Source organism: Podarcis cretensis (assembly GCF_951804945.1).
Source record: "Podarcis cretensis genome assembly, chromosome: 15".
Taxonomy (NCBI): Eukaryota; Metazoa; Chordata; class Lepidosauria; order Squamata; family Lacertidae; genus Podarcis; species Podarcis cretensis.
This window is the reverse complement of record NC_137185.1, coordinates 43,485,896-43,506,223: the sequence shown is the minus strand read 5'-3', so window position 1 is coordinate 43,506,223 and position 20,328 is coordinate 43,485,896. Positions and strand designations below refer to the sequence as shown.

The 20,328-nt window shown below is 42.1% G+C and overlaps 1 protein-coding gene across 3 annotated transcripts in view; it reads right to left on the bottom strand.

Annotated features, from left to right (window-relative positions):
- Positions 1-2,308: 2,308 nt before the first annotated feature.
- PEBP4 (phosphatidylethanolamine binding protein 4) overlaps positions 2,309-20,328 on the bottom strand; it is a 254,288-nt gene continuing 236,268 nt past the window's right edge. For all 3 annotated transcript variants that reach the window (XM_079955248.1, XM_079955249.1, XM_079955247.1), the window contains exon 7: positions 2,309-3,715. In XM_079955248.1, the coding sequence (XP_079811374.1) occupies positions 3,624-3,715 (92 nt within the window). In that variant the 3' untranslated portion in view covers positions 2,309-3,623. The remainder of the gene's footprint in view (positions 3,716-20,328) is intronic.

Sequence of the window (20,328 nt, the reverse complement as noted above, 5' to 3'; positions counted from 1 at the left end):
TGTTACAAGCCAAAGCTTCCTCTTTCCCTCATCTATGCTAAGAACCAGTCCTTACGAAGCTTGCATCACTCTGGAAATGGAATCATGACAGACATTCATGAGACCTAGAAATGTTGTGGGTCGGAAATGCATATCATGCTATTTCAGCTTACGGCACTGTTTCCTTTCTAAGCTGACATGAGATACCCAAGTGGCCCCAGGAAGCAAGGAACGCGTAGGCCAAGGCCTGGCTGGTTCATCAGCTATGGCCATTTCTGGACCAGGCTCACCTGGTCACTATTATCTATGCCCCAGAATACAATTAGATTAGGGCAATGTTCTTTGTGTGGGGCTGCTCTTGAAGATGTCTTGGAAGGTGCACCTAGTGCAAAATGCTGAAGGTTAGCTGCTATATCATATTTCTAGGTGGAGTCAGAATACCCCAATCCTTCAGGAGTTGCACTGGCTGCCCCCATGGCACCATGCCTTATTGAAGGTTTTGACTTTAGTCTACAAAGAGCCAGTGTGGTGTAGTGGTTAAGAGCAGTGGACTCGTAATCTGGTGAACCAGGTTCGCTTCCCCACTCCTCCACGTGCAGCTGCTGGGTGACCTTGGGCCAGTTACACTTCTTTGAAGTCTCTCAGCCCCCCCTCACCTCACAGAGTGTTTATTGTGGGGGAGGAGGGGAAAGAAGATTGTTAGCCGCTTTGAGACTCCTTAGGGTAGTGATAAAGCGGGATATCAAATCCAAACTCTTCAAAGCCCTGAATAACTTGGGACTCCAAATGCTTGTTGGAGCACTTTCTCTAGGATGTTTCAACCTGGGCTCATTGGGAGAAGCTCTGCAGGTGCTGCTGCACGTCAGCACCTTCTTCATTGTGGCCCCCCCAATTATGATTGCCCCCCTCAGTCTTGTCTTTCCAATGCCAGGTGAAGACATACTTATTCACTCAAATATTTGGGAGGAAATGAAATAGTAAGGCCATGTTGGACATTTAGTATGTGACAATCTTTGTGGTGTATTATATGATGTTTTAAGATTGTATGTGTTCTTGTAAGACTTTTGTGTGGTTTTATATTTTGTACTCTGCATTCTTTGGATGAAGGGTGATTTAGGAATATGCTGATGCTGGATGATGATGTTAAATTGTCTTGGGCTCTGTTCTACAACCACTGGAACATAGCAGCTTTCAAACACCTGACATTTCTGCTTCTTAGATTTTTCTACTGGTTATAGAAGCCAATAGTCATCTTTCTAAATCTAGGTCTGTAGATGAAAACACAAGCATGACTTGGTTTTTCATGCTCTGGAACTAATATGCTGCCCTCTCTTATCATGTCAGAGTTCCTGGGGAAGGGGGCAAAAGGAGGATACCAAAACATGGCGGGGAGAGTGTTCACTGAAGAAAGCATGAACCTGTAAGCTGCATGTTTTGATTGATGGCCTTGCTGTGACAATTGTGTGTTATCCATAATTGTCGGTCCTGTTAGGATGGCTGAGTCAGCAAGGCTCTGCTAGGCAGAAAGACACTTTTCCTCCTGGAGAGAAATCACAGGAAAGCGCCTTATACCTGAGTCAGTCCATTGGTCCACCTATCTCAGTATTCTCTTCACCAGAAGTTCTTCAACTCCTTCCCCTCCCAGGGGCCTAGCGCTGTCCGCCAGCATCCAGGGTGAGTGCACATGTGCCAGGCAGGGGCAGAGTGCACTCACTCAGCTCTCACCACTGGGCAAGCAGGGGGCATAGAGGGTGCTCTTCACTTTCCACTTACCCAGCCCTCGCAGATCTCGGGGGGGGGGGGCATGTGCCTGGTTCAGAGAAAGATTCATAGATTGCACCAGTGGTAAGAGAAAGATTCATAGATTGCACCAGTGCCCTGATACAATACTCACATGCCAAAGGCCAGGACTTTGCTAACCAGTTCAGTAATCTTACACTGGTCAAAACAGTCTCAATCTCTGCTAGAAAAAAATTAAGCAAGTGCAGGGTCCAGGACAGATTTCCTTGACTGTTCTGCAACTTTTCTAGCATAGACCATATCAATGGAGTTCATGGACCACCAGCGGTCCACACACCACACTTGGAGAATGTCTTGTCTACACTGATCAACTGTCCAGTCTGTGTTTCAGACCAGTGTCTTTCCCAGCTTTACCAGGGCAGGGCAGGGCAGGAATTGAACCCGGAGCCTTTTACACAGTCAAGTCGATGTTGAGTATGGTTGATGTTTTACTGTTTTGGCTATGATTTTATATACTGAAACATGTCAGGCGCTGCAAGAATGAGATTGTTTCACAATCCTGGAATAGGAAAGCTATAGGAAACCAGAGTCAAATCCTGCTGTTGCTTTATTGTGATTGCTGCAATGTATAGTAGGTATTACTACTTGGGGGTGTGGCAAACACACACACACACACACACACACACGGAAACACCATAATGTCTGGAAAGACAACCATGAAGGGAAGTACTGTAAAAGAGTCGAGGTGGGCAATTTAGTGCCAATGAAATACCTAAAGCAAGAAGCGTCTGTGCAGCTTGAGGACACATGGCTGAAGCTCTGATTGGGCCTTTCAGTGATAGTAACAGTTAAAAACAGCCTGGATAGGAAAGAACATTCCTGCTGTGGCTCTTAAAACTTTGTCAGCATTGGATAGAACTCAAATGATTTGAATGGTCTCCAGTTGTTAAATATATTCTGTCTTCTAATGCTGCTGCTGCTTAGATGATGATATTTTGTGGATTGCACTAGAGGTTCTCTTTATGCCTGACTTAAAAAATAATTAGTCTGAGACCAATTCGTATTATTAAACACGCTGAAGGCTCATGCAGGCTTACCTTTTGCCCTGTTCTTTCTAGGCACAGGTCCGTGTGTTAAAGTTTGGTGTCTGAGCACAATTTCCCCCCACTCTGGAGCTTTCCTCAGGAAAACCTGCTCTTTAAAGCTGAATTGGAGAAACTGACAATTTGGGTTTTCCATTGTTTGCTGTTTGCTCCAATTCAGCTTTCAAGAGCATATTTGAAAAGCTTTGGAGCAAAGAAAAAAAGGGGGTACTCCTGCATGGAGCTATAGAGCCTGGAAAGAGCAGAGGAAAGGTAAGTGTGGATAAACGCTGAGTGGGGCACGTGTAACCAGTGGATTCCAGAGCCATAACCTTTCTTTTTATGCAAACAGTGTTAGTATAATGGGGGCACAACCTGGCTTGCTGGAAAATATGCATGGTTATGATTTCAAGACCCATCCTCCAGGAATCTAGCTGGTTAGTGGCAGAGATGTGTGTGAGATAATAGGTTAGTTAGAAAAGCAACTGTTGGAACCAGTCTGTTGTCATTTTGATCCAGGCTAATATAAAAAGAACCCTAAGGACACATTCAGCTCTACACAAGTCCTGCAGATTCTGCCTCCTTCCCATATACTGCAAAATGTCTGGAAAGCTAGAGTCTTTTACATGTTACTCTTCATGCCAAAGTGAACTAGATGAAGGTTGGAATTGTAAGACTAAATCACAGCAACCTCTATGATGTCCTCTGATCTGGCAAGTCACACCAAGAGCTTGGTGCTGCATGGAGATGATTAGTTTTCAAAGAGAAAAAGGGATCAAGCCAAGCATTTCAGCTGAAAGGGGAATATTGCTGCCGATCTTGCTAGTTGTTGTAGTTCTTAGTGATAAACTGGGTTGAAGCCACAGCGGTCCCAAGGTGAGAGTAATCCACAAAGCTCTCCATGTCCCAGGAACCTGGAAAGGGAAGAGAAATGACAAATTCTTACTCTTACTCAGGATCAAGCTACATGTGATGATGGACAAACTACCTCAATCACATATCCAGCAGGAGCGCAAGTAGAGCATCAGTTGGATCCTTCCTTTGCTTTCTGATCATCTGGAACCTCTTCAACTGTTGGAGGTTGGCTGAGAAGAAATGTGTCCTGACATTTGGGGGTGGGAGAAAGCAGACAGACCATGGGGGAAGTAAGCTGTGCGTGGTGACACGGTTTAGCTCAGGGGTCGCCAAACCTATTGGACCAGAGCATACATTTTGAATTTTCAGAAAGTGCTGTGGGCATCAGTCACAAAATGGATGTAATGGGGAGCATAACACAAAATTAGAGAGTACACTCATTTCAACTTCCACCACCACACTGCTGCAAACAGCCTCAAGCTTACCCTGGGAAGTTCAGATTGTGGTAGTCACATAATACTGTATTGATTTCTGCCTCTCACACACAGTGATGCTGTTGCTGTCTAAGGTCTCAACCAACTTGCCATTAAGTTTGGGCCTAGCTGTTTCATTTTTAATCTAGTCCGGGGCTAGATTTTACTTGGGGAAAGACTCCTGAAAACTCATGTTTTCCCATTCATTCCTCTAGTCAGCATTTCGTGTCGTCTCCACTTCCATCTCTGTCCACTTGTCGCAGCCAAGTTGAGCAGGCACATTCAATCACACACACCCTGGAAGCATCTTTGTGCTAGACTCAAACTTCCACACCTGCACACAAATGAAGCACCAGTAACCGTGGAAAAGGAGGAGCAAGCCTGCACATTGTTTTCCTTTTTCAAAATCTCATTTTGCAGGGCTGCAACAATCAATGGAAGTAAGTGGCATGCAAATCCAAGACCCACAAAGCAGAGAGGAAAAGGCACGGATAAGCTAATCAAGAGGAGGGCTTTTAAATATGTATCAAGTAATGACATCTACCCTGGTGGACAGCAGGGTCCAGAATCAATCTAAATTGAAGGCAATATGTTGAGGACAAGAAGGAATGATTCTAGATTGGGGAAAAACCTAAATTTTAGTGCTACAAACAGGTTCGTGTGTACACAGCCTGTGTGAGAAGAGGACAACCAGTGGTTTTTAAATGAAAAACGTATTTCCCTCAAGCTTCTGATCCCATGACCTGAGAACCATGGACAGAGAACAACAACAACAACAGAGAAACAAGAAGTGAAATTCTATCTAGTCTCAGAGAGCTGCTTTCCCACCCATTAACTTGCTTGGGCAGCCATGGCTGCAACATTCTGTGAAGAAGTTACAGGGTGAGTCATGAAGTATGTATGGCTTCAAGGCCAAATTCTGCACAAAGGGGAAAGTCCCATTTCTTCTTCATTCATCAATAAAGCTGGCATTGGGTGGGGCTAATTTTTACAATGAAAGCTTTGTATAGATGAGGGGGTCATCCTTCTCCCCACCTCCTGAGGCTTCATTGCCCCAGACACTTTTTACCCAGCCCAACTCTGATACCGACTACAATAGCTCCTGCTCCTATTTCTTCAGCTGAAGGCAGCAGGAAACTGCACATTTCATGTTTAGAGCTTTAAGGCCCTAAAGAAAGACATGGGACACTGCAAATTGCTTTCATTGTGGCGAAGCTTTCTCATTGCTTATGGTGCCTTTGACTGTTCATAAGAACACAAGAAAAACCTTTGTGGATACACCAAAGGTCCATCTAGGCCAGTATCCTGATTCCCAGAATGGACAAGCAGGTCTTCTGGTTAATTCCCAAGCAGGACACAAAGGCAGTAGACCTCTCCTGCTCTGTTTTCACAACAGGTGCTGCTCAGAGACATATTGTCTCTGAACCTCAAGGTTCCACATGGCCATCATGGCTTAAAAGAGCTTGACCATGAGCCACTAGGTCAAACCTTGGCTTAGCTTAGTGTGCCACGGCACAAAAGAGAGCAGGGAGGAGCAAAGCAGCCACAAGCTCCTCTCCAGACGCCTGCAGGCACATGCAGTCTAATTAACCAAGCCATTATACATGGATATAACTTGGGGGGGGGTTAGGGAGGGGCACCTGCCCCCCTAAAAAAAGTAAATCAATAGAAAATACCTGAGGTTCTGCCCCCCCACCATAAAGCCTGCTCCGCAATAAATCCTAGCTACACCCATGCCATTGTGTATTTTGCCTACACTTCCCACTGGTGTACATGCAACAAATGTATCTATTGCTTAAATTGCCAAGCTCAAACTTCCTAATCTTTTAACTATAGAAGCAGCTAATCAATAGTAGGTCAACTCCCATTGACCCATAATAAAGAATAGGGTAGAGGTGCCCAAAGCATTGTCCTGCCTCAATTACATTTAATTGTTAAGAAAAATATTGCCATGTGTTAGATAGAATGGCAGGGAGGCGGGAAATGACAGTGAGGTAGCTCAGTTCTTTTAATTCATTTCCTTCAAGCAGTGGAATTGGTAAAACTGCAGCTTCTGCCTAGACTCACCAGTGCTTAGCATCCTGGGAACTAAAGTCATTTGATTACAATCTTGACACATGACTGGGCTAGACCTTGGGTCTTTGTTTGGTTGGAGACTGGTTGTTATGACCCCATTCTTCTCCTTCTGCACCTGTCCATGCTGCCTTCCTTGTGATTGTTGCTGGGCCAGGAAGACTGCCTGCTTTATCTAAATTCAGATCTTGAGGTTTAAGGAACATAACAAACCAACCAACCCTGCAGCTCTTGCAAAACAGTGAGCAAAATTTGGTTGCTTCATCATCTGCCTCCAAGGCAATGAGTCCAGCAATGAACAAGCAAGGATGCAGCTGAGTTCAAGTGCCTTCCCTTTGCTGCCACAAACTGAAAGGGGAACCAGCCGAGGTACATGCTTCTACATGCCTGGTGGCTCCTTGTGGCTCAGTGCTGGAGAACAAGAGCAAGGAGCTTCTATGCACTGCTGTTCTGCTGCTAAATGAGAAGAAAAAGCCCCTGCTCTACAGCAATCCTTGTTTCTTGCTCCCTCCATACAAAGTTGGCAGTTTTGGGTTAACCCCAAGGAAGTGTCAGTCATGGAGCTTAAGCTGCTCCCATAATTGGGAGAGTACACATTGTGCAATGTCAGTTCATTCACTTTCCCCAAAGAGTCCTCCGTTCTTTACTGAGGGAGCAAACTCAAATTATAGCAGCAATTGATTCTGTATCTGGCTTGCTCCATGCATACACACCATACATTTAAAGCACATGAATTTCCCCCAAATGAACCTGGGTAATGTAGTTTGTTCAGGGTGCTGGGAGCTGTAGCTGGGTGAGAGGTAAACTACACTTCCCAGGATTCTTTTTGGGAGAGCGGGGCGGGGCAGGGAGGAAGGTGCTTTAAATGTCTGGTGTGTATGCAGTCTAACTGAGCTGATTCAGGAAACCACCTTGCATTGTATACAAGCAGAAAAAGCAACTTACCAAGTTCCATGCAAAATAAAAAAAATTGTCATGTGAGGTTTTCCTCACATGACAAAGAGGAGACTCCCTTTTATGACCTCTCACAATCACATATCTGAGTTGTGGTGTGCAACGACAGGCACCATATTTAGTATTTGCCAACTTTGACCCTTACTCATGCCATCAAATGTGGTATTGAAGAGATTGCTTAGTTTGGACACCTGAGTTTTCTTTTTCCCCCTTTTAATAATTTTTATTAAGTACAAATTAGAAAACATACATATTTACAACAATAGAAAATACAAAAGAAAAAGAAAATACATATAACCAAGGAAAAAAATTAAAGAATACTTTGTCTCTTTTCATATTTACAGTTATTTATACCTCTATAAAATGTTATTCACAATAAAGGAATGAAATGAAAGATAAGATATCAGAAAAAAGAAGAAAAGAACAAAGAAAAAATAAAGAAGTAAAAGAAAAGGATCATAGGTGAAAATTTTAAAAAGTAGATAAGTATTCACTATACATAGCCATTTCCCATCTATATTTATATTGTATAATTTCATCTTGTCCTTATCTACCTTATAAAATGGTCTTTTTAAAAAAAGAAAAAGACGACTTCCACCGTTTGCCTCACGTGTTTTTAATAATCTGTTCGTCAGATCCTCTGTTCTTCATATTTTCCCTTTGGATTTCCTTAATGTCTCACTTTATATTTTTTTATAGTACGCCCAAGATTATTCTAAACACAACCAGATTTTTGTAGTCGAGCCCTGGTTTTGTAAATTATCACTTAAGAACTCCCATTGCTTCATAACCATAGTTTTGGATTTTCTCCTTATTATATCCATCAGTTTTGCTAGTTCCAGGTACTCGCAAAGTTTCCCCAACCATTCTCTTTTTGTTGGGATGCTGTCTTCTTTCCAATAGCTAGCAAGCAAAATTCTTGCCGCTGTTGTCGCGTATAGAAATAAGTTAGTTTTATCTTTTGGGATATCTTTATCTAGAATTCCTAATAGATATGCCTCTGCCTTTTTGTGTGTGATGTCCTTATCAATTTTTTTATTTTGGCGTGGATCATGTCCCAAAAGGTTTTAATCTTTGGGCAAGTCCACCACATGTGGTATAACGTACCTTTTGTTCTGTTACATTTCCAGCATTTGTCGTTGTTTCTTTTATTTATTTTTGACAATCTGTCAGGGGTTAGGTACCATCTGTGGTGAATTTTCCTGAAATTCTCCCTTAATAAATCACACGCAGTAAAATTTATGTTTTTCTCCCAAAAAGTTTTCCATCTTTCCAGATCTATCTCATATCCCAAATCGTGCTCCCATTTTAACATCTTTTCCCCTTTCATCTCTTGTTCTAAGGTGGTTTTCATTAATAATCTATACATCTTTCCAAGTATTTTTTGATCGCTTTGCAATATTTCCTTTTCTAATTTTGAAGTTTTATTTTCAAATCCCCCCTTTTTATGTCTTTTTCATATGTTGCTTTTAATTGATAATATTGTAACCAATTTATTCCAAATGTTTGTAATTGTAGGTAAGTTTTTTATTTAATATTTCCGTCTGCATCTTCTAATATTTCCCTATATGTTGGCCAAGTCTCTTTTGCATTGCTCTTTAATGTTGTGGTTGCCTCCACTGGTGAAACCCATTGGGGAGTTTTCTCAATAATTTTTCCTTTTGTTCTTTCCCAGACATCCAATAGAGCCTTTCTTACTATGTGATTTGTAAATTTTTGTTGTTGTTCTTTTTTGTCATAAAATAAATAGTCATGCCAGCTGTATATTTTGTCCCAACCCTCTAGTGTTAGGACTTCATTATCTTTTAATAATATCCATTTTTTTATCCAACACCAACACGCTGCCTCAAAATACTTTATGGACACCTGAGTTTTTACTGAAAGCCCCTAATAATCTATAAAATTCACTGGGTGGACCAGCACTTTGTGTACTATAAAAGGGTACTTACTACTATAGGGGATTCAAAATTGGACTGGAGTTTAGATTAGTGGGCTCCCTAGGAATGTGTTGGTTCATGCCTCACACACCTCAGAGGCATAGAACTTGGAAATAGGAGTTCCAGCATTAGCCCCTTTGACCGACAGGCAATGTTGGCTAAGGCTAAAATAAATACGATGTGTTTGGCTTTCTGCTCTTGCCCAGCCAATAGTGCAGCATCCTCTGCAATGCACTGACAGCTTCATCTCTCCAGTTCAGCAAAAGAAAACCCAATCCCTTAGTTGAGAAAGACCCTCATGGGTATGGATTCAAATATGGCTTCTCAGAGTCTTGGCCTAGTCCCGACAATCACTAATTACAACTGGAGCTGAGGATAGAAACCTAACCAGTGCCATCAAATAGGTAAACATGTTTGTACTCAACAGACCACTTTCCAGTTTAAGGATGCATCCAACCTCTTATCAATCTCTATGTTTCCATGGAAGCTGGAAAAATTGACTGGGATGTGGGGAGTAAGTGTGGGATGTGAAACACAGCAGTCAAGTCCTTATTCCTAGAGTGGACATGCAAGGGGATGCTTGGTTCAGCCAGTAGAAAACTTCCTGTTTCCTCCTGGGCTGGGACAAACTTCCTCTACATGTGACTAGAGATGGGTGTGACCTTACCTGACAAGGTGACAAAACAGGATGCTGAACTAGTTGGGCCATTAGCTCATCTTATGTTCTTAACCCTTCTGCCAAAATGGCTAGATGAGGGCGAAGCAAAGCTATGCACAGTATGTGCTAGAAAACTGGTGATGATGGTGCAAAGAACAATTAAGTAAGGGAGACTTGACCTAATGCTAGGTATTTGATATGGGTTCATAGAATAACAGAATCATAAAATTGTAGAGTTGGAAGAGACCATGAGGGTCATCTAGTCCAACCCCCTGCAACACATGGGGCTCACACCCATGACCCTGAGATTAAGAGTCTCATACTCAACAGCGATTGTGGTAATGGATGTTTTTTAAAAAACCTTTCCAATATTTCAGGGGTGGCCAACTCCTAAGAGACTGCGATCTACTCACAGAGTTAAAAACTGGCAGTGATCTACCCCTTTTTGGGGGGTTTAGGTCAAAGTTGTTGAGCTTCTTTGGGGGGAGCCAGTGATCTACCAGTGATCTACCACAGATGTCCAGTGATCTACTGGTAGATCATGATCTACCTGTTGGATGTGCCTGCAATATTTCATTTCATTCCTTTAAATATTTGACCTTACAAAAAACAAGGCATGAGATGCAAGCTTCCCTGCTTCCCTCTGACAAGCCCACACTTGCTTGCTGAAGTGGGAATTCAGTGAACTCCTGCCCTCTTCCCCAATCCCGCCTTACAGAGCAGAGATTGAGTTCTCTCTCTCTTGTGAATATGTTACAATCCTTATTGCTTTGATATGAAATGGCGAACTCATTCACTAATCTTGGGTGTTGGTGACTCACCAGAACTCTTTAATAACCAAAAATGGGTCGGGGTGGGAAAGAAGGAAGGAAGAGTGAGCCACTGTAGGTCAGAAGGGCTGAAATCCATTCTGTGTCTGAACAATGAGGGACTTCACACTTGGCTTGGCTCGTGGTTGGAGCTCATTTCCTGCAGAATTATATCATAGTGTCTTGCCCTTATCTGAGCTCTTACTCAGTTGAAAACATACAGCAAACATCTGCTCTTTCCATTGCTATCGTTTCTATTGAACAGTGAAGCACAGTGGGGAGAGAACTGTTTTGTCCAAATCATAATAGCCAAACTGTAAATAAGAGCAAGAGGCCCAATGTTTGGCATTTGGGATGATAATGAGTATTGATGCTCCCAGGATGATGCAGATTCTGCTCCCATTCTGCTAACATACAACTACTTTTAGTAAAATCCATCTTCTTCTCAAGGCCCATGATAGTGCCAAGCCCATTACTATCATACATCTTTCTTCCCTTCTGCCAGTCACTGTTCTGCCTGCCACAGCAACACTAACCAGTATCTTGAGCCTGAGATTTATCCATTGCACAGTTCTGCTCTTCACTGCTTGTCACAGCAATCCTGCAGTTCTTTTGCAGCCTACTTGCTGTGTGTTTTCATCAAACATTTCTCATATGAACTGGATGTCTCTATCACCATTTCATTGTTTTGAACAAAACAGCTGACCTCTTCAGCATGAGCCTGGTTGTGGAATCACTGTGCAAATCCAAGGTCATGTTACTAAGCATGCAGACACAAGAAGAATGGGCCCAGAAACCATCCAGCATCTAGCTTTGCAGGCTATAATATCCTGGATGTTGACTCTCACCACTGATAGAAGAACTCACACAATCACAGTCATACTTTGTCCTGGTATCAGCAGAGTTGGTGTTTTATAATTTATCTGTCTCATCACTGGGACTCTTCTGGGTGAAAGGGGTCCTGAAGCTTTTCTGCAAAGATTAATGATGTCCCAGTGGCGGAAGGCGGGAATCCTTTTTGCCATTAACAATACCTAGTCTTGTGTAGTTTTGATTACACTGCTGAACACACTCATAGTAGCACCTTAAAGACCAACTAAGTCAGTTCTTGGTATGAGCTTTCGTGTGCATGCACACTTCTTCAGATACCTGAAGTATCTGAAGTATCTGAAGAAGTGTGCATGCACACGAAAGCTCATACCAAGAACTGACTTAGTTGGTCTTTAAGGTGCTACTGGAAGGAAATTTTTTTGTTTTGACTATGGCAGACCAACACGGCTACCTATCTGTAACTGGAACACACTCGTGTTCATTTAACTTGAGGAGACTGCCAAGTGGCAACCCCTACTGAGAAGCTAGCTGGTGAGTTTGGATGATGTTCTAGGAATTCCTTATACTTCTACTTAATTCCTTTTAAATTCTCCAATTCCAACTGCATAGGCAGAAATACTGGGCTCATACAAGTGTTGGCTGTGAAGGTCTAAAGGGACCGGGAGAGAATCAGTTTTAGAGCATGCTGCCATGGTTTATGACCAGCTGATTCCTTCTGGAACAGCATTAGCTAATTCTAAAAAGACTGCACAAATAATGGTAGTTCTACAGCAGCAAAGGTTTGCTTATATTAAGATTATTTTTATACAGTCATTTACATATAACAACAATTCACCAGTTGAGGAGTGGGGACCCAACAGCAGAGAAAAACCATGATAACATTATTCTGAGGTAAACATTATGGCTCCTTGGGACGTGTACTTAGAAGATAATGGAAACACATTTCATTACATCACCACCTTACATTTTTAGGTGCATACTTAAAACATAAAAGCTAAAGGATCCCTGACCGTTGAGTCCAGTCGTGGACGACTCTAGGGTTGTGGCGCTCATCTCGCTTTACTGGCTGAGGGAGCTGACATTTGTCTGCAGACAGTTTTTCCGGTTCATGTGGCCAGCATGACTAAGCTGCTTCTGGGGAAATCAGAGCAGCGCACGGAAACGCGGTTTACCTTCCCGCTGGAGCGGTACCTATTGATCTACTTGCACTTTGACGTGCTTTCGAACTGCTAGGTTGGCAGGAGCAGGGACCAAGCAACAGAAGCTCACCCCGCCGTGGGGATTCGAACTGCCGACCTTCTGATCAGCAAGTCCTAGGCTCAGTGGTTTAGACCACAGCGCCACCCGTGTCCCTATATTTAAAACATACTAGAGATAAATAAATAAAAAAAATTATGTGAGCTGACTCCTGTAGCTAAGCATAACCTATCCCAATGTGATCTTTGCATTAATTCTTATCTTTAGTATGATCCACACAGGGATGCCCTATTCAAATTCTCACCAATGCAAGTCTCAGGATGTATGGAAGCACAGTGTGGTAGCTGGCTCTGCCCTAATCAGGGAAGCTGCAGTCTTGATATGCAGCTCACTAAAATCCTCACTGGGTTTGGGATGTTCCAGTATCTACAGAATGAAGTTTATGAATCCAGTTCATACACACACATCTTGAACTATACAGCAGCAGAAATCCCTTTTAGTGAGAGGGCAAAGTGATCTTTCTATCTCAACTGCTGTCAAATAATCTTCTATTTCCATTTACTTTTCTCTATGCTGCTGAATGTGTCAGCTCACATTACCCCTGAAAAAAACTACAAATACATACAGATTTACCCTATCCAGAAAAAATCTCACACAGCTTGCTAGTATGCTGAGGACATATCTAACATAATTGCTACAATTCTGCAAAGATTTCTTTGTCTTTAACTTCCTTCAGTTAGTGTCACTTTCCTCTTTCCATTTCCCACTGATTTAATGAAGTATTTAAATTAAAGACCAACAGAGGCCACAGTTTAGTGCCCTCTTCTGGACACTTGAAACTTTAGGAATGTCTGCCATTAAATTTTTCTGAAGCCTTTGCGTGATGAAACTTGATTCCCCACCACCACCTGGACCCTTGTTTGTACTGGAGATTAAAACTGTACATTATTTTAAAATTGTATTTATTTTATACTATTTTATTTTATTTTATTGATGTTCTTGTATGCAAGCAGCTCTGGGGTTTTCTGCAAAAAAAGAAGTTATGTCTATCATTAAAAGTTCAGCCCGTTTTGTGAAATGGAATTTTCTAGACTTGGAAAATAATATTAATAATATAAATGTAGAAAAACCTTTACTTGAATTTTACATTCAGTGCACATGAAAGTATTTTGGAAGGAAATTTAATTACAGAAGTATCTATGATCTCATCAAAGAAAGCTATGGTCATAATATTGGGCACAATTATATACAACTAAGTTTCAATGAAATTAATAGGACTTTGCATACATAATTACAAGCAGTACTTTTGGCCAATGTTAATATGTAGTGTTAAATTAGAGCTTGCTCAAAGGCAACGTTTCCCATGTCATTGAAGACATGAGGCGCTGTAAGTATTAGCATTCCTTATGGTATGAGTGTTCATTGTAACAGGGCCATTGTCTATTACACACTCTTCTCCAAGAGAAACTGATCTGTCCAAAGAACAGAATGCAAAAACATTCACAACTCTCCTCTGCACCTGCCACCCAGCTACTCAGTCAGCGAACTGTGGGAGAATGTCTCTTTCCCAGGGGCATAGCATGGGGGGAGGGCAGAGGGACCCTGGCCCCGGGTGTGAATTTTTGAGGGGGGCAAAGTAGATGCCCCTAGTGCTGCCCAGCCCACTGGAGAAACCAACCCTGGTGGAGAGGAGCACCAGGGCAGACTGTGCTGGGGATGCCAGCATGGGGGCTCCTGCTCCATGCCCACCAAGAGCTCTGAGACGACCATCATTGGGATGGGCCAGGGGCCTGCTTCAATAAATGCCCCCATTGCTAATATGCCTAAGACTCAGTTGCGTTCCATTGGCCCTACTATGCTTTTCAAATGGAACTATATTATTTATAGTCCACCTGTTGCCCTGCAGAGTACAGATCACAACAATAATTCCTAGATCCTTCTTAATCTCAGAGTATTTTTAAAACCATGCTTGATATTTAACAGTTTGTCTTGCAAGATCAGATAGAATATGCTAAGTCAAGGTTGCTAGCTCAACTCCCACATGGTTCTTGGGTCTCAGTATCGTCACAGCAATGGATGGTTTTATTTGCCAATATATCTCCAAGTAATTCATTGGATTATATTGTCTTTTTATCTTTCTGACAACAATGTAAAAGTCACTATGTGATTTTTATCTGCCTTTACTGGTATAGAAGTCAAAATACAATGTTGGGCAAAATGCTTCTCAATGGTTTGAGTGGTGTGAATGAGCCATATGGTGGATGATCAGGTCATCTGTTTCAACAAATTTGATCTAAAAAAACAAACCCTCATAAAATGTACTCTGTGAATTTGGCAGAAAATTCTGAGAATAGCTTTATGATTCAGTAGTGAAAAAAAGCTAAAAATAATCTTACATCAAGTGTTTTAGTAGCAGAGCCTCTCTGGTGAGAGTCAACATCCTGGCACAGCTGTTTGACAACTTATAATACTAATGTACTAGATTATTCCAAAACTGTAGACACAAGAAAAATCCACAGTTTCAAAGCTCAACAGCCTGTAGCTGAATGATACTGCAACAGGATTATAATATTACCTTTTTAAAAGGTTTGATACAGAAACTTTTGGGAGTTGGTTTTTGCTACTAGTCTTGTACTACACAGAGTCTTCTCTCAGTTTTCTGTGCCTTTGGCTGCTTTTGGCAGAGAAGTAGTAGGGAGTCTCAGGTCTTTGATATCCCATTCTTGGGAATTCTTGCTGGACAGTAAGATTGCTGTAATTATTTTTTCTTGAAAAAAGTAAGGCAGATCTCCTTAAATAACTCTGTCAATGGATATGCTGTGCCTTGTGTACACGAATGCCTTCTTCAATCCCTTCTCAAAGTATGCCTTGCTAATGCTGGGAAGCAGAGCAATCAAACTTTTCTCTCCATTCCTTCCCAAAGGAAACTTTTAGCACCATTCTGTGGCTCTGTGTTCAGTTAGATGCACTTTGTTGTTGTTTAGTCATTTAGTCGTGTCCGACTCTTCGTGACCCCATGGACCAGAGCACACCAGGCACTCCTGTCTTCCACTGCCTCCCGCAGTTTGGTCAAACTCATGCTGGTACCTTCAAGAACACTGTCCCACCATCTCGTCCTCTGTCGTCCCCTTCTCCTTGTGCCCTCAATCTTTCCCAACATCAGGGTCTTTTCCAGGGAGTCTTCTCTTCTCATGAGGTGGCCAAAGTATTGGAGCCTCAGCTTCAGGATCTGTCCTTCCAGAGAGCACTCAGGGCTGATTTCCTTAAGAATGGATAGGTTTGATCTTCTTGCAGTCCATGGGACTCTCAAGAGTCTCCTCCAACACCATAATTCAAAAGCATCAATTTTTCGGCGATCAGCCTTCTTTATGGTCCAGCTCTCACTTCCATACATCACTACTGGGAAAACCATGGCTTTAACTATACGGACCTTGGTTGAAAAGGTGATGTCTCTGCTTTTTAAGATGCTGTCTAGGTTTGTCATTTCTTTTCTCCCAAGAAACAGGCATCTTTTAATTTTGTGACTGCTGTCACCATCTGCAGTGATCATGGAGCCCAAGAAAGTAAAATCTCTCACTCTCTCCATTTCTTCCTCTTCTATCTGCCAGGAGGTGATGGGCCCAGTGGCCATGATCTTCGTTTTTTTGATGTTGAGCTTCAGACCATATTTTGCGCTCTCCTCTTTCACCCTCATTAAAAGGTTCTTTAATTCCTCCTCACTTTCTGCCATCAAGGTTGTATCATCTGCATATCTGAGGTTGTTGATATTTCTTCCAGCAATCTTAATTCCAGCTTGGGATTCATCCAGCCCAGCCTTTCGCATGATGAATTCTGCATATAAGTTAAATAAGCAGGGAGACAATATACAGCCTTGTCGTACTCCTTTCCCAATTTTGAACCAATCAGTTGTTCCATATCCAGTTCTAACCGTAGCTTCTTGTCCCACATAGAGATTTCTCAGGAGACAGATGAGGTGATCAGGCACTCCCATTTCTTTAAGAACTTGCCATAGTTTGCTGTGGTCGACACAGTCAAAGGCTTTTGCATAGTCAATGAAGCAGAAGTAGATGTTTTTCTGGAACTCTCTAGCTTTCTCCATAATCCAGCACATGTTTGCAATTTGTCTCTGGTTCCTTCAAAATCCAGCTTGCACTTCTGGGAGTTCTCGGTCCACATACTGCTTAAGCCTGCCTTGTAGAATTTTAAGCATAACCTTGCTAGCGTGTGAAATGAGTGCAATTGTGCGGTAGTTAGAGCATTCTTTGGCACTGCCGTTCTTTGGAATTGAGATGTAGACTGATCTTCTCCAATCCTCTGGCCACTGTTGAGTTTTCCAAACTTGCTGGCATATTGAGTGTAGCACCTTAACAGCATCATCTTTTAAAATTTTAAATAGTTCAGCTGGAATATCATCACTTCCACTGGCCTTGTTATTTGCAGTGTTCCTGCTCCATCTTGGGTGCTCTGCACGGCTTAGCTCATAGCTTCTCTGAGTTATTCAAGCCCCTTCACCATAGCAAGGCAGTGATCCATGAAGGGGAGATGCACTTTAGTCTACTAGTTTCAACAGGACTGTAGCTTGCCTAGCTCTCTGTTTGTGTGGATTTTTGATGCTGAGAATTTTTGACAAGGAGTTCTCTGTAAGCTATAATAACTTTACTCTGCTTGCTACTCAGCCCCAATAGAAGAATGATAACCTTCCAGATAACCTGTTGACTTGATGCTTTTTTTATTTAGATGTTGCAAGTTTGAAAGCTGTAGGGAACATTGTGGACAGTTTGGGAACTCCTGCTCTTGAACATTGGCTGTTTGCTTCAAATTATATGCCTCTCAAGCCATATATGCCCTGATTCTGGGGGGCTGCCTGAGCCCTTCAAACTCCTATTGAAATAATAAGATCATTTCTCTGCATGCAGCCTTTTATCTGATCAGGAGCTGTCTGGTGTAGAAAGCTCTTTGATAAAGGCATCTCAATTCTGTTAATCACTGAGGCACAGGTGATCAGCACCTTTCCGAATAAGGACACACATGGAGGTGAGACTGTGTGATGCACTGAGCTGTACCACACTACCACCTCTACAAAGCAATTTCTTTCAAATATTCCTGCCCATATTACAGCAAAGTGGAGCGTGCTTAAGAGTGAACTGTCTCTATAGTGTAAGTGCCCAATTATCTTAAAGACTAACAACTCAGCTAAAGTTTCCTGATCCATTTAGGAGAAAATAAGTGAGTGTTATAAACAGCCAAATTTAGCTTACAAGGAGCTGGGAGGAGCAAAATAAACTGCAGATGAAATAATTAAAAAACAATTTTGGACATAATTACAGGAGAACACTGCAGAGCAGCATGGGTCTCAAGCTTTCCTCTTCATTAAGTAGAGTAGATCTAGCATTAGTGTATTTAATTACTTGCAGAGATTCAATGTATCAGTTATAGCTGAAAGAGAATAGTTTTGGGGATATGCAAATTTTGCTCAGCACATCTATAGAATGTTTGCTAGCCCTAACATCTAGTATAAGTCTGAGCAACGACTACAGTATGTCCAACAGAAATCTGCACACATGCAGGTCCTGCTGTCTGAAGCTCATTACATGAAAATTCACTTATCCAAACAAGAGGAATTTGTACCCAAATCTCACTATACAAACAGCTGATACAAATATCTGAACAGCCAGACCTGTGAAAATGACTTTCCTTAATGCTGCATTTTATTCGTAAAGAAAGCCCAAGTTTTTCCTATTGTGTTATTTACACAGGCAGGATTCTCCCCTGTTCTTGGTGGTGGCCTGGCCTTTTTCTGCTGGTTTTTCAACCAATCCCCACTCCTCCCCTTGCCCGGATTTGGCCAGTGAACCAATCCGCATTGTCGCTGCACAAGCCTCTGAGAGCAGCCAAGCAAAGGTGTGAGAGAGCCAAGCTGAGTGACATGGTGGACCCTCCTCTGTTGGTGCAGCCGCTGCCCCCTTCCTCCTCTGATGCTGAGGAGGCAGCGGAGGCTGAGAGTGAAGCTGCCTCCTCGGTTGTTGAGATGAGGGCTAAGTCACCGCCTCTGAGTGGGGAAGCTGCAGAGGTCACGTTGGAGCCCAGCCTGCAGAGCACCAGCCAGGGTGGCAACTGGGATGGCCAGGGGAAGAAGAGGAGGGCCTGGGCTTCCTCTTTGGCAGCTTTGCTGCCGCTGGTCCCATCACTGCAGCAGCCGCTCGCTCTTGGTCTCTCTGGCTCAGTTCAGACATTATGCAAAACGCTTTTAAAGAAGAAGCTTAATGGTGATTTACAGAGTTACAGCTACTCCTCACAGAGCTACATTTCCCAGGATTATTTGAGGGAAGCAATGTCCTTTCAACGTGCATTAAAGAGCCAACCTGGCTGACCAGAAAAGACAAATACTGTACATGGTTGGGATTGGATTTGGGGGTGTAGTGAGGAGGAGATTGGATAACAGCCTCATGTAAGCCTATTTAAAGTCAATGGCAATATTGCAGCTAGCTTAAATTCCATATACTATTAAAGTTGCAGGTTAGCAACTTTATATTAATAATATAACTATCAATATTGATGATATTAATATTGATGATTATATACACACACATACACACACTTAACTATTGCAAAGTGCAGCCATATTATGGACCATCTACTACCAAGCCAGGTCCAAAGTCCTTGCATTAATTTACAAATCCCTCATCAGCTTAGATCCAGAGTATCTCAGGGGCTGCCTGGATCTTTATCCCAGCTCAATCACCGATATCATCAGCAGGGGCATTGCTGGACATTCCCTGAGTTGGTGAGGCTTATGGGACAACAACAAGAAACTGTGCCTTTGGTGTCAACGGCCCATTATTGTGGGATGCTCTGCCAACAGAAGTTCAGTTTCCCATCCTGATGTGCATTTGTTTCCTGTTTCATCCCCACATAAACAAAAAGAAATTATTCCTGAAAATTTCAAAAACTAGAAAGGGGTTGTCAGTCTGAAATCCACAGCTGGGTTCATCTAAATCAGGCATGGCCAAACTTGGCCCTCCAGCTGTTTTGGGACTACAGTTCCCATCATCCCTGACCACTGGTCCTGTTAGTTAGGGATGATGGGAGTTGTAGTCCCAAAACAGCTGGAGGGCCAAGTTTGGCCATCCTGATCTAAATCTTTGATGGAGTAACACTGACACCACAATATGCTCTAGAGCAGTAGTTGCCAAACTGCCCCTAACGGACCACTTGAAATTTGCTGAGGGTGTTGGTAGAACATTTAATTTGCAATGGAAGGTGAAGTAATTTTAACATGTTTTAGTATTTTTACTTTTGTATGTTTTAAAGTAAGGTTGTATTTTTTCTTGATTTTTTTCTTTTATCTTTTTGCAAACCACTTTGGGGTTTTATAAAAATTAAGCAGTGTATAATTTTTAATAAAATAAATAAATACATTTTAATTGTTTGTTTTTTTGCCTGTGCTACAGCACTTGTAATGTGTTCTGTCAAAAATGGCATAAATTTAAATGTATTTTTATTACTTTTGTTTAAAAAAATCATTCTTATTGTATTTTATTGTTTCAGGTAATACAATAAAATGAAATAAAAGAAATAAAAAAGCAATATAAACACAATTAAAAATTCAATGTACATATTTAATTTGATAGATCTCTCATTTTTAACCACAAATCCAGAGAACGATTGCAGACTACCTGAATGATGTCTGTGGACCACAGTTTGGGAAGCTCTACTCTGGAGCACTGGTCTGCAGGAATT